Source organism: Leuciscus leuciscus, assembly GCF_965113295.1.
Source record: "Leuciscus leuciscus genome assembly, chromosome: 6".
Classification (NCBI taxonomy): Eukaryota; Metazoa; Chordata; class Actinopteri; order Cypriniformes; family Leuciscidae; genus Leuciscus; species Leuciscus leuciscus.
Window position 1 is genome coordinate 13,740,015 of NC_138730.1, and position 15,098 is coordinate 13,755,112.

Here is a 15,098-nt window from a genome sequence, read left to right on the forward strand (position 1 = left end):
AACAGACCCCAGAATGTTCGATCAGGCTCCAACTGCTCCACGTCCATCACACTCAACACTGGTGTACCACAGGGCTGTGTGCTAAGCCCGTTTCTCTACTCCCTCTTCACCTCCGACTGCAAGCCTGTGTACGGATCTAATTCCATCGTCAAGTTTGCGGACGACACTACGGTGATTGGTCTCATCAGCAACAACGATGAGACTGCCTATAGGGAGGAGATCAAGCACCTGGCCACATGGTGCACTGAAAATAACCAGCTCCTCAACACCACCAAAACGAAGGAGCTCATCGTGGACTTCAGGAAAGTGTCAAGAGGCACACACGACACCATCCACATCAATGGAATGGCTGTTGAGCGTGTCTCCAGTTTCAAGTTCCTGGGGACCCACATCTCGGCGGACATGACCTGGACAACCAACACCTCCAGCCTGGTCAAGAAGGCTCACCAGCGCCTTTTCTTCCTGAGGACACTGAGGAAGAATCAGCTTTCCTCCACTATCCTGGTGAACTTCTATCGCTGTGCAATAGAAAGCATCCTGACCAACTGTGCTACAGTGTGGTATGGGAGCTGTTCTGTTGCAGAGCGCAAGGCACTGCAGCGGGTGGTGAAAACCGCCCAGCGCATCACTGGGACTCCACTACCTGCCATCGAGCACATCCAGAAGAAACGCTGTCTGCATCGAGCTCGCAGCATCCTTAAGGACTCCTCTCACCCAGCCCACAGACTGTTTTCTCTCCTGCCCTCCGGCAGGCGTTTCAGGTGCCTCCGGACCAGGACCAGCAGACTAAAGAACAGTTTTTTCCCCAGAGCTGTCTCTTTATTAAACTCTAACCCTCATTGATCCCACTCCCCTCATATACTGATTGACTCTCCTCTCCCTCCTCACACCTGCCTCCATTTTGTTATTTGCAATACTATAATGTTCATTTGCACTGCTGACTGTTATTACAGAAACAACTGTTTACATATGCATCTTGCACTACTACCTTGACTGGAATATGCTCAATTTGCACTGCCGACTGTTTATTTACAGTACCGACTGTTTACATATACATTTGCAATACCGTACTTTAACTGTAATATGCAATTACTTCCACTGCACTTTCACTCGGATAGCTTCTGTCCAAACTTTATTTGCACTACTTTAAATCCATTGTTATACTGCTCATTTTAGCCTAACTTATACATATATCTATTTGTAAAATTCTGTTTATAGTAATAGCCATCTGTATATTATGCTCACATTCTGTTTATAGTAACACCCATCTGTATATATATTCATAGTACATATCTATCTGTAAAATTCTGTTTATAGTAACAGTCATCTGTATATTATATTCAGTACATATCTATCTGTAAAAATTCTGTTTATAGTAATAGCCATCTGTATATTATATTCAGTACATATCTAGCTGTAAATTCTGTTCACAGTAATAGTTATCTGTATATTATATTCATAGGACAAATCTATCTGTAAATTTTTGTTTATAATAGTATTCAACTCTATATTTATTCAGTACATATCCATGTTCTGCACTTATGGAACCACTGTATATCCTGCACTTGCTGCTATTGCACTTCTGGTTAGACCTAAACTGCATTTCGTTGCCTTGTACCTGTACTTGTGTAATGACAATAAAGTTGAATCTAATCTAATTTACACGAACTCTAAGCGCGTGCGAGTATGTGCCTAGAACTATTAATGTCGCTGTCTTCACAAAGTGCTTAAATGTCAATCACTATACAGTATCATCATGACATGGCCTATAGTCAGTTACGAAACAATGCGTAAAAGTGGAGATTACTTCAAAGACTTTTTATTGTGGCGAGCAGGACGAGGCTGAGGGCCGTGGGAGAATGGCGCAAAAGCCGGTGGCGTGATTGCTGATGAGCGACGCACCGATCTCGTATCTCTCATGGAGGAGCGGAAGCATAAAAGGAGGAGCGACGACAGTAAAGATCGAGAGAGGAGTAGAGCTCAGTCTCATGGGTACCCCCCGGCCTGCGAGGGGCAATGGGGGTATGTGGCGAGCAGGACGAGGCGAGGGCTGTTGGAGAATGGCGCCAGGACGGTGGCGTGATTGCTGATGAGCGACACCTGTGCGACACTTCACATGTCTTCTCATTCACATGCACAGCCACAAGTCACATGTGGATCTTTCATGCATTTCTGGATTGTCATGCAAACATGTGTATCTATTACGTGCATTTGTGGGGGTTTTACTGTTCCCTTTCAAGGGAACTCGCGTTGCGTCGAATTGACGCTATGGGGAACGCTTTGCGTGATGACGTCTTGAAGCACATGTAAAATCAGTCCAATGGTGTGGCGGAACGTCAGAGGCAGGTGACGTCACGTACCAGGAAGCTATAAAAGCCGGCCCGAAACAGAAAACGAAAGCTTTCTGAGTCTTCAGTTGCGCTCTGTGTGAAATCTGTCTGTATATTTGGTGTTGTCTGTCTATATCATATATATATATATATATATATATTCAGTATGGCGAGCAAGCAGCAGTTTAGAGTGTGTCCATCCCTGCCCGCGTTATTTAACGGGAGGTGATACTCACGCTCTTTGTGTTGTTTGTTTGGGTGAGGAGCATGCCCAGTCAGCACTCGAGGGTGGTGACTGTGTGCATTGCGAGGCGCTTCCATTGCGTACGCTCCGATCCCGCTTGGCTCGGTTCAATCCCGACCACGTTCCCCAGGGCTTGGGTCCCGCCGCTGCTGAGGCACGGCGGCGATCTCAGACCTGGGGTTCGCAAATGGATTTATCAGTGGATGTTGAGACGGGCTCTGCCTTATCTCAGCCTCCTTCTGATAGATCCAGTGCCTCTCATCAGGGTGTGGAAGCACGCGTTGCGGTTTCTTCCCCCCCGATGGAGGCACCAATACTGCAATTGTCCAGCTCTGAGGAGTTGGACGTTGTTAGTATTGACGCTGAGTCTGAGGATTCGCCACCTCAGTCTCATGCGTTTGAGGAATTGCTTGACGTTATCACTAGAGCGGTCGAGCGATTATCTATTGAGTGGCCAGAAGATAGGCAGGGCGCTCGTTCGAAAAGCAAGCTGCCTCAGCACAGAAGCCTTCCGTTTTTCCCCGATCTCGACACCTCGGTCATATCGAGTGTATACTGCACAAACATCACACTATTCATCCATTCACAATTATAAAGAGCATGGTTATGGCGAAATGCCGAAGGTGGAAGAGACGCTCGCGAGCTATCTCTCTCAAACAACGGCATCTTCTCTGAAGGCTCCTGCACTTCCATCCAAGCCAGTAAAATGTACATCTTCTCTGGTTCATAAAGCTTATGCCGCCGCCGGCCAAGCTGCAGCGTGTTTACATACAATGTCTATAATGCAAGCTTACCAGGCTGAATTATTGGGTGATTCTGAAGAGGGCGGGGGTATTAGTGCTGATACTGTGTCTGAACTACTTAGAGCCACAGATTTGTCTCTCAGGGCCACCAAGGAGACGGCTAAATCCATCGGCCGCTCTATGGCAGCCCTGGTGGCCACTGAGAGGCATCTGTGGCTCAACTTAAGTGACATAAAGGACAAAGAAAAATATGTTCTTTTAGATGCACCAGTATCCACTCAAGGGTTATTTGGAGATGCAGTTAACAGTGCTGTAGCTAAATCACAAGAAGCTTCAAAACAGGCAGCTGCACTTCAGAAACTTCTCCCCCGCCGTTCTTTCATTGAGGCTGCTGAGCGGGAGCAGCCTCACTCATCTAAAAAGAGCGCTGAGCACCGTGCCACTCAGAAACAGAGCGTTTCCTCCCGTGCTCCCCCACAAAAATCTCGGGGACACGGAGGGCGCTCTCAAACCCAGCAGTCTTCGAGGGGTAAAACGGATTTGCGGACCGTTATTACCGCCAAGAAGGCTGCTGGGAAAAAGTCCTGATGTCTGAGGGCTCAGGACAAATGAGGGTAGTCCCCCCCGAAGCAGAGCGGTTAACACCTCTTTTCACGGTGCCCGTCTCTCTTCAGTGCCCTCAGGGGACCGTTCTCCCAACCCTGCCACCTCTGGTGTTACAGGGCGCAGCGGTCTCCGGCGAGCACATATCTCAAGGTCCACCCGGAAACGTAGTGGCCTCGGGATGCCACCTCTGAGGAGGGTGTTAGAGCAGTCTGTTCAGTCGTTCCCTGCCGGTGCGCCGTTACAGGGCGACGAACCGACTACTCAACAGCAACACAATCCAGAAACCAGTCTCGAGAGGCTGGTACCTCTAGTAGAATCTTTGACAGCGTGGAAGCTACTGTCAAATGTTTCTCGTTGGTTCCTGCAGACCGTGGGAAAAGGGTATCAGATACAATTCTAGAAACGCCCACCTCGGTTTATGGGGGTCCTGCCCACAGTGGTGGGCCCCGAGCAGGTTCTGGTTATGGAACAGGAAGTAAACACTCTGTTAGAGAAAGGGGCCATAGAATATGTACCTCCCTCCAACAGGGAAACCGGGTTTTACAGCCGGTACTTCATAGTTCCAAAGAAGGACGGGGGATTGCGTCCCATTTTAGATCTTCGAGTTCTGAATGAGTCAGTCATGCAGCTCAAGTTCAAAATGTTAACATTGAGACAATCGTGCCACAGATCAGGTCCGAGGACTGGTTTGTCACGATAGACCTCAAGGACGCATATTTCCATCCGTCCGTGTCATTGGAAGTTCCTGAGGTTTGCTTTCGGGGGCAAAGCATACCAATATCGAGTTCTTCCATTCGGCCTGGCTTTATCACCCCGCACTTTCACCAAATGCGTGGATGCAGCTCTGGCGCCTCTGCGCCTCCGGGGTATTCGCATCTCGAACTACTTCGACGATTGGTTGATTTTAGCTCAGTCGCATGTTCTCGCCCATATGAAAGAGTTGGGGTTACGGCTGAACGCCAAGAAGAGTGTGCTTTCTCCATTTAGAGGACCACTTTTTTAGGCGTGGTTTGGGATTCAGTGTCGATGCAGGCGCGCCTGTCACCGCCACGCATAGATTCCATCCTGGCAGCTGTAAAAAGTGTAAAGCTAGGCCAGCTACTCACTGTCAAACAGTTCCAGAGACTGTTGGGTTTCATGGCAGCAGCTTCCAACGGGATACCTTTTGGACTGTTGCACATGAGGCCCCTGCAGTGGTGACTCAGGACCAGGGGGTTTCCCCGAGGGGCAACCCATTTCGCACAATCAAGGTCACGCGGCGATGCCTACGTGCCTTGGTTATTTGGAAGAAACCTTGGTTCCTGTCCCAGGGCCCAGTGCTGGGAGCTCCTTGTCGTCGCAAACTGCTAACGACGGATGCTTCCCTCACGGGTTGGGGAGCGATCCTAGAGGGTCGCTCATCTCAAGGTCTGTGGGAAGACCATCATCGTTCCTGGCATATCTATCGCCTAGAGATGTTAGCTGTCTTCCGGGCTCTGAGGAGCTTTATCACAGGTCTCAGGGGACACCATGTGTTAGTGCATACGGACAACGCGTCGGTAGTCGCCTATATCAACCACCAAGGGGGTTTGCGCTCGCGCCCATTATCCAATCTGGCACGCCATATCCTCTTGTGGTCCCAGGGGAAGTTGCTGTCACTCAGAGCAGCCTACATCCCCGGGGTTCAGAATATAGGAGCAGACACTCTGTCGAGACAGGGGCCGAGGCCCGGGGAATGGAGGCTCCACCCCCGAGGTGGTGGAGCTGATATGGACGGAGTTTGGCCAAGTATAAGTGGATCTGTTTGCGTCTCGAGAGACGTCTCACTGTCCACTTTGGTTCTCCCTCACGCATCCAGCTCCTCTGGGACTGGATGCTATGGTACAGACGTGGCCGAGGCTACGTCTGTACGCCTTTCCCCCAGTTGCTCTGCTCCCGGGAGTTCTGGAGAGAGTTCGCAGGGACCGGGTTTGCCTGCTTCTTATAGCCCCGCGCTGTCCGGGCAGAGTATGGTTTCCCGATCTTGTGTCCCTCCTCGACGGGCATCCTCTGGAGCTACCCGTCAGGAGGGACCTTCTGTCCCAAGCAGGGGGCTTGATTTTTCACCCCCGACCGGAACTGTGGAACCTGTGGGCTTGGCCTCTGAGGGGGCCCAGCTCATAGAGTCAGGTCTCTCAACTGAGGTTGTTGAGACCATTCTACAGTCCAGAGCTCCCTCCACGAGGAAACTTTATGCCCTGAACTGGAGAGTATTCACCTCTTTGTGTAGTGACCGTCGGTTGGATCCAGTCAACTGCCCTATTGGTACAGTTCTGGAGTTCCTGCAGGACCGGTTCACTGCAGGTCTGACCCCGTCCACTTTAAAGGTTTATGTGGCGGCCGTAGGTGCTTACCACAGTCCTTTGGGTGGAATGTCTGTGGGGAAAGACCCTTTGGTATCTCGTTTCCTTCGTGGCACTTGGAGGCTTTCTGTCCTCCTCCCTTTCGAAATCGGACCAGGAGGCGAGTAATTTGCTTTGCCCTGTTCGGGTGTTAGACGCATATGTCCACAGAGCTGCCCTGTGGCGGAAAAGCGATCAATTGTTTGTATGCTTTGGGTCCCCTAACAAGGGAGGTCCAGTGTCTAAGCAAAGGATGAGCAAGTGGGTGGGTGGTAAGCATCTCACTTGCTTATGAGGCGGCTGGGCAGCCTTCTCCTTGGGCTGTCCGGTCGCACTCTACTAGGAGTATGGCGGCCTCTAAGGCCCTTATATCAGGAGTATCTTTACAGGACGTTTGTGATGCGGCAGGCTGGTCCTCACCGCACACCTTCGTCAGGTTCTACTCTTTAGACCTAGACTCTACTCCAGGGTCTCAGGTTTTTGTCTTCCTAGTGCTGCGCAATTGATTTCACACAGGACAGACATTTGTAGCTATGGTGGCGTTGGTATAGACGTTCCCCATAGCGTCAATTCGACGCAACGCGAGTTCCCTTGAAAGGGAACGCCTCGGTTACGACTGTAACCTCGGTTCCCTGAAGAGGGAACGAGCGTTGCGTCACCTTGCCATATCTCCTTCATGCCTGTCAGCACAACTTCAGACTCTACGAAGCTTTTGTTTTCTGTTTCGGGCCGGCTTTTATAGCTTCCTGGTACGTGACGTCACCCGCCTCTGACGTTCCGCCACACCATTGGACTGATTTTACATGTGCTTCAAGACGTCATCACGCAAAGCGTTCCCCATAGCGCCAATTCGACGCAACGCTCGTTCCCTCTTCAGGGAACCGAGGTTACAGTCGTAACCGAGGCGTTTTCCCTCCCTACATGCTGTACCAGTTATTCATATTTATACAGTACATACTTTCCAACAGCAGTCATTGAATCTGTGCTACTGATGAATTTACATAAATTATATTGTCTTTTCTGCAGAGCATCATTTCCTCTTCTTCACAAGAAGACCTTAAATATTTAGCTAGAGCATTACATTCTGAGTAATAATGCATATCTCTGAAACATTGTTTTTGTGAACAGTATACTACTAAAAAAAATTACATTTACCAGTGATTCAAAACACTCTCACAGGCAAAGAATCTTAATAAATGAATCCTAAATTTATTATTGTTCTTAATAATCACAAACAAATCATCAGTACAATCGTAATTGGTAAAGGCACATTTTGAAACGGTGATTCTAAAGTAAATTTTGAAGACCTACTGCATAGTACTCAAATCCATTTCCATAATGTACAATATTTCAGAGCTTTCAAAACTTTTCAAAAATCCTATTCAAGAATTATTAAGTGTGTTAATTATTAAACATGAAAGTTAAAGCAGCTGCAACTGTCTTATTTCATGATAATTCCTTAAAAAAACAGTATACTAGTTACACCCTACACACTCATGGCAATTCAAAACTATTGTGTGTTTTGGTGAATTGGTGCAAATCTCATTTGTACATTGTTGTACAATCTGCTTAGACCCCACTAAGGGTTAGGTTTATGGGTGGACGTTTATATTTTCTTTTTTCTAAAATTTGTGTTTCGTAAGAATCAAATTATACGTATTCATAAGAATTTGCCAAAAGGTAAAGTGGATATATTTTACCCCAGACAGCTCAGAGATAAATGTCGTATGCATAATGGTCGTGGGCAAGACACAAGTAATGCTGCTTTAAGTCACCTTTTTTGGACACCCTAGTCCCAGAATGGCTATGCATGTCCCTGATGAGGTGTGCAGTGATGAAGATGTTCTTACCTGCCCAACTTAATGCTGACATTCAGGCTTATGTATTTTTATTTGATGCATAATCTAATTACACCTCCCAATTTGACAAGGAACAAGAACAATGCAAATAATACCAGCTAATTTTTAAATAATTAAAATATATATCTTATTCAAAAGGAGTAGTTAACCCAAAACTAAAAATTATTGCTTACCCTCATGTTGTTCCACAACTGTGTGACTTTTTCCTCTTCAATGAAACACAAAAGAAGCAGCTTTTGTACTGACTGCTCTTGTCCATGCAATTACAATAAATGGTCACATAAAGCTTCACAACAGTCACTTATACAGTAAAAAAGTGGTCCATATGACTCATGCTTTGTTTCAAGTCTTCAGATATGATAGTTTTGTGTGAGACAGAATGAAATTGAAATTGCTATTTACTGACAAACATCTTCTCCAACAACTTAAGTCAAAATTCTTTGAGTCAGTCAAACTCAAGAACAGTCAAACTTAAGACTTGTAAACTACATTGATAAATTAAAAAACATCTGACACCGAAGAGTCATCTGTTCATGAATTGCACACTTCCACCTCATTAACATGCTACTTCATTCATGAACTGTCATACATTTGAATGTCAAGCTTTTCATTGAATAATGATTTAAATTAACAGAGCTGTTGTATGGCTTCAGAAGACTTGGAATATAGCACACAATTTGGACCACTTTTATAATACGTTTAATGTGTTTTTTGTAGCATGGAACCCTATGTCCTCATTCATTGAAATTCAATTTTATTCTACAGAAGAAAGAAGTTATATCATTTTGAAATGACATGAGGATCAATAAATAATAACAAATGTAAATTTTGGGGTGAACTGCACATTTAAAATACCTTCATAAGACAATGGCACAATTTATCATTGCAAATCTCAATGCATCATTTTAGTGCCACATAATATGAATGCATACAGAAGCTATTAATGAACATTACTATCTCCATGTTTATTCATAATGACGAAACTGAGAAAATTGGAAATCATCAAAATCTTTTTTAAGATTAATTAAACGGATACTCCACCCCAACATTAAAATTCTCTCATCATTTTGAGTTAAAGGCTCTGTTCCAAAACCTTGTCTAAAAAGGCAGCTATCTTTTAAGGCAGTATCCCATACAATGTGAAACCACTTTACATAACAACATTGTTAAAGATCACTCATCAGAACAACTCGTGATCACACAAGAAAATTGACGCTCGCAATTGATTCCAATTAAGTTTGGTGTAAAACACATATTGCTAAGCCAAAGATGTGTAAATAAGATTTTTTTTAATCAGTTTAAAGATGTTGTAATAAGGCCAAAAATACATAGCACAGACACTTGTTGTGTGAAAGTGCATTTTTTATAAGATAACCATTTTAATTAATACATTTTTATATGATGTACAGCAAGTATATTTATTGTTGAATTTCTTGCAACTTGCATCCACCATATTTGATCACACTTTTATAACAATGCATTCAGGGATTGCTTTATCCACAAAGGATAAATGTGATGCTAATGTTAAATTAGGAATTTTAGGAACATAATTTTGTTGCTTACTGACTGGAACAGTCTTGGCATCGCCAGCATGCAAATACCTTAAAACTTAGGGCTAGGTGGGCAGCTCGCTTGGGTTTGGAACAGAGCCAGAGACTAATAACAATAGGAGAACATAAAGAGAAGAAGAACATGTCTTACAGCTATGAGGACTATTTAAATGGAGTAGATACATAGGGGTTGTTCTTATATAGTTCAATTCAATCAATGATCCATTAAAGACTAAATTGTTTAACAGATTTCCAAGATGGTCAATACACGTGCATGCTTTGGAATATAGAGAAGCGTAACACTTAATATATATAGCATTAAATAAAAGCACATTAAGAATTATTCTGTAAGGGGGAATACTAACGCATTGTGTTAAGAAAGTTTTAGAAATGAATACTACCCTTCTACAGTATTTTTAATTTTTGTTTATTGTTCAACCTGGGGACATCATGCTCAATCATGCCCTCTCTGACTGTAGTTTGCATTGGCTGGGATAAAATGTTTGCTGAGGAGAATGGTTCAACTAGTCAGGTAAGAGTTTGCCATTAAATCCACACAGATGTCTTTCCATTTTTTACTATTGTCCCTGCCCTCTCAGTGCTTGCTTTAGGTCGTGCACCCTGTTTCTCCTGAGCTGTATTGACCCGGTTCTGCTCAGTCATTGTGCCACCAGATACTGGGCTGCTAGTTCTGGAAAGATGAGCGTTTTTTGTGTTGTATGTCTGAAATGCCATGTCAAGTTGTTCCTGTGCTACTCGTAAATGGTGGTGCAAGGTAGCAAGGTCAGATGGAATATTCTCATCAGGACTTGTGCAATGCTGTTCTGAAACCACTCTGGCCATGTTCTGGTCATGTAAGATGATACTGTTGGGAATGCGACCTGGTTTGTCAGATTTAACCACAAGGTTGTACCCTGGTGGAGAACTAGAAATGTTCCTGGAGTAAGGGTAGCCGTAGGAAGGTCGTTGGCCCTGGTTTCTACGTTTACGAAGACTGTCACGGAAGGTACCAATCCCCAAGTGGAACATCTCACAAACATTGAGCAGCAGACAAAGACAGCTCACCACATACATGATGAGTAAAAAGATGGTCTTCTCAGTGGGTCGTGAAACAAAGCAGTCTACTCTATGCGGACATGGGATCTTATTGCAGACATAAGAAGGGTTAACACGGAAGCCATAAAGGAGATACTGACCCGTGAGGAATCCCACCTCAAAGATGGCACGGGATAAAAGCTGAAGCACATACATTCTCATCAAGCCTTCTTGCATTATCCTACGGCGGCCATCATGCTTTATTGGATCTAGGCATTTGCCCTTGTCCGTCTCTGGTTTGACCTCCTGCACATCCAAAGTGTCTTCTTCATAGATCATTGGCTCTGTATCCTCCTCCTCATCATCTACATTTCCACAGACCTCCTCTAGGTGGTGTCCATTTCTCCATTGAGTATTGCGGCTCCTCTTTTGATAAATCTGGCTCTTACGCCATTCCTCCTCTGAGGTACGGGCGATCTTATGAATGGCATAACCCAGATACATGACAGAGGGGGTGGATATCATGATTATCTGGAACACCCAGAACCGGACATGTGAGAGTGGGGCAAAGGAATCATAGCATACGTTGTCACAGCCAGGTTGCTTAGTGTTGCAGGTGAACTTCGTCTGCTCATCTGAGTAGATTGATTCACCTCCCACTGCAGTCAGAACAATCCGGAAAATGATTAAGACAGTTAGCCAAACTTTCCCCACAAACGTGGAGTGGTTGTGGATTTCCTCCAGTAGTCGAGTGAGAAAGCTCCAACTCATGTTGGTGACAGAGACTCTTTACTTATGATCTGCAGATAGGAGAAAAATAAGGAAGGTAAGTAAAAAAAAAAGTATATAAAAGATATTGGGAAAATTAAATATGTTGACACTAAAAAGGCTTATTTGCCTTGACATAATATTGCTGGTAACATTCTGATAAAAAAATGGCAATGATGTTTGCAGGGCCGAGTCTCATTGTTAGTATATAATATTTACAGGTACAAAACGTAAATTTTTGTATGTTTGTATGCTGAAAGATACAATATGCACATATTGATCATATCAATCGTAAACACTATTACAATATTTAATGGACAGTTTTTTTCATCCCAATTTTAACCATCAGCATAACGGCTAAAAAGACTGATTAATTAACTGCAGGAAGGCACTTAAGCCTGGTTCACACGGGACGATTTTAAAATTGTCGGCCGATTTTCCAAACCTGAGAGACCCCACACACGGCGATTAAAAAATCACGGGTCTAACAGTTTTGGTCGTACAGTGTGTGGTGCGCAGCCACACGGCAAAATCAACACATCACACATGAACCGATTTGACTCCCAGGTCAGACGGGAAATCTCGCAAAATCCCTCGAGACCAAACGTGACTTCAGAGTAAACAATTATGGCGGACGAAGAGGATGCAGTGGCGATAGTTTGTAGTTTGTTTTTAACCGAAAAAAAAAAAACCGTTATCAAAAGAGGTCAAAGAAGTGGAGACAACGCGAGCTGCCGCCGGCTGTTTTGATTTTGTTTCCCGGTGCTTCCTCGCCACCTCGTCACCTCGCTTTCTGATTGGCTACACGCCACAGTCCACTGGCTGCGTGCTCGTTTGTCCCCGGGGGACACCACACACGAGGATAAATCGGGCCAAAAAAATCCAACATGTTGGATATCCCCGATTTGAGATCGGAGCGGTCCCGACGTCCTTCCGAGCAGACGAGAGCCGTCTTAACACACCACACACGGCAGGAATATCTGATCAGATTATTTTACGATAATCGGAGCATCCTTAAGATTGACGGAAGGGGTGAATCGGGGCTAAAATCGGCCTAATTATCCTGCCGTGTGAACCAGGCTTAAGCTGTATAATGTCTGTTGCATAATCCAACGTTTTTCTCTGGATAAAAGAATTAAATACCGTATTGTTCCGAATATAAGACGACCCCCCCCCCCCCCCCCTCCTCCTCCTCCTTCTCCTCCTCCTCCTACTCCTTTTTGGAAAAAGGCTTTTTGAAGACCAAATCTTGTCTTTTAAAGAAAATACTTTATTTGAAAATAATTTTCATATTGCATATTTTTCATATTCAATTTTTTTATTTAAAGTAAATACTGGTAAAATGTACCAACAACAATCACATTCAGAAATAAACACTTTATGGCAGGGCTATTCAATTAGTTTGTCATGGGGGCGCAGTTGGGGCCGGAGAGATATGGCTTGGAATATAAGTGATGACACAACAGCAATATAGGAGCCCATATGTTGTATTTTTGCACCAAAGACACCCAAGTAGACTTTTTTCCTACATTTAAACATGCTCATGTTTTATTTTGAAACTGCATAACAACATCAGTGCATTGTACAATAGGCTGTTTCTACAAACAAATTCAGACGTTGTATTTTGAAACTGCATAAAAACAACAATGCATTGTAGGCTTTTTCTACATTCAAATTGATAAATCCGACAGCAATATCGCACTCATTTAGAATTTAACTCATATAACGGTGACTTAAGTGCACATAACAAAAAAAATCCATAACATGGAACATAACATTGTTTTATTTTTTTTGTATTTTTTTTGTGTCAAAGTAAATTATTTCAGTAGCCCTATTTAAATTACAACAGCCATCTCAATAATTGGCAAACATTTAGGCTGCCTTCTAATGAGAGAAATAAAAAAATTTCGCAACAGCAGTGAAATCAGGTGTATATGTTGTCAGCGCAATACGCATACAGTGGTGGAGGTGCTGGGCTGTGAGGGATGCGGTTTTACTCGTTTGAATGGCATTCATGTGCGAGAATGATGACTTTAAGTAGTGCCAAACATTGTGAGAACAAAAAATGGTGAGACTCCTTGAATTAGGGAATTTCTCCTGGCTGACTTCATGTGTCCAAAACATCTCAGAACCTGTCACCTGTAATGACTGCCGCAGGTCATCTGATGACTGAATGAGCTCAAGTTGTACAGACGCCTCATCTAGTGACTGTACTTTGCTTTTGATGCAAACTCTCCCTCAACATTCACACAGAAAGTGTCCTTAACAAATTTCCTCACTTCAGTGGGAATACTAAAAGGATCAAACCTATTGGCAAAGTTGGTTTTCAATGTGTCTATGAAACCCATCATCACCTGTGTAATCCTGCCTGCTATTGCCGGCGCACCATCTGTTACTTGCATGTTAATACGTCCCAAATCCAGCTTGTTCTCCTCAAAGAATGAAACAATTGCATCAAAAATGACCTCACCAGTCGTGTGTCCCTCCAAAGGAAGTAGCTCAAGTAGCTCAAAAATCTCACATCAAGGCACAAATGGGCTACATCGCTGTTGTCAGTCGATTCATCCACTGCAGAGTCTCAAAGATGCCCGATGCAAGGCCCTCCACTCTCCTCATAGGTGTGGTGTCTGATAAGGGAATTTTCTTGATTGAATCATGCAAGCTGTTTCGGGTTTTCTCATCTGTAAACACCTCCTCAACTAACGCAAGCATACACTCCTTGACAGTTGGTGCATTGGTAAATGGCCTTTTCTTTTCCCCTAATATCCACGTCACTCGTAAGGATGCTGATGTAGCTCTCTCTTGTTCTGTAAAGCTCCATACAGGGAAAGACGTTTTTTTTCATACCATGCAGCTAGCCCCCAAAAAAACTGTCACCGAGCATCTGAGCCCAGTGGGAAAGTGGGGTCAAAGTTAGCATGGCTAGTCTTAAAATGTCTTCTCAAGTTATATTCTTTACACACGGATATGCACTCATTGCAGAGCAGTGGTGGACAGTAACGGAGTAAATGTAATTCGTTACTGTACTTAAGTAGCTTTTTTGCGTATCTGTACTTTACTGAAGTATTTAAATTTGGGAAGACTTTTACTTTAACTCCACTACATTTCAAAGTCAAATATCTTACTTTTTACTCTACTACATTTTCAAAATCAGTCGTTCCTTTTTATTTATGAGTGGATAAAAACTTAACTGGTCAAACGAGCCACCAATCACAGTAGCCTACAACGTGCGCGCTTTGTTTTGAACTTGCCTTGGCGGTATCTACTAAGCGCGAACCAGAGCCGTTAAATATGAGAGTTGCGACCATAGACAGTATATAAGAGGTTGCGACACACACGGCTTGTTCGACTTGAACCGGCGCTACACAGACCGATCAGTTTATGACATCAAAGTATAGAGCGAAATCGCGAGAGCGATTGAAAAGCATACAGAGCCGTCTACTCTCTAATCGCTCTCGCGGTATTTTAATGTCATTCACCGATTGGTCTGTGCAGTGTGCCGTTTCAAGTCGAACAAGCCTACTGTGATCTAGCCGCCGCACGGTCACGTGATTCGTGTAGCTCTCAATAGTTCCAAACAATTTGTGTTGCCAATGATTTTAA

The 15,098-nt window shown here is 44.2% G+C and overlaps 1 protein-coding gene and 1 long non-coding RNA gene across 6 annotated transcripts in view; both read right to left on the reverse strand.

Annotated features, from left to right (window-relative positions):
* The window catches only part of LOC309501853, a 197,242-nt gene that overhangs the window by 70,808 nt on the left and 111,336 nt on the right, over positions 1 to 15,098 (reverse strand). The gene's annotated exons all lie outside the window — the stretch shown is intronic.
* The window catches only part of gjc2 (gap junction protein gamma 2), a 154,645-nt gene continuing 148,402 nt past the window's right edge, over positions 8,856 to 15,098 (reverse strand). For all 5 annotated transcript variants that reach the window (XM_082174062.1, XM_082174061.1, XM_082174060.1 and 2 more), the window contains one exon: positions 8,856 to 11,527. In XM_082174062.1, coding sequence (XP_082030188.1) covers positions 10,239 to 11,498 — 1,260 coding nt within the window. In that variant the 5' untranslated portion in view covers positions 11,499 to 11,527 and the 3' untranslated portion in view covers positions 8,856 to 10,238. The remainder of the gene's footprint in view (positions 11,528 to 15,098) is intronic.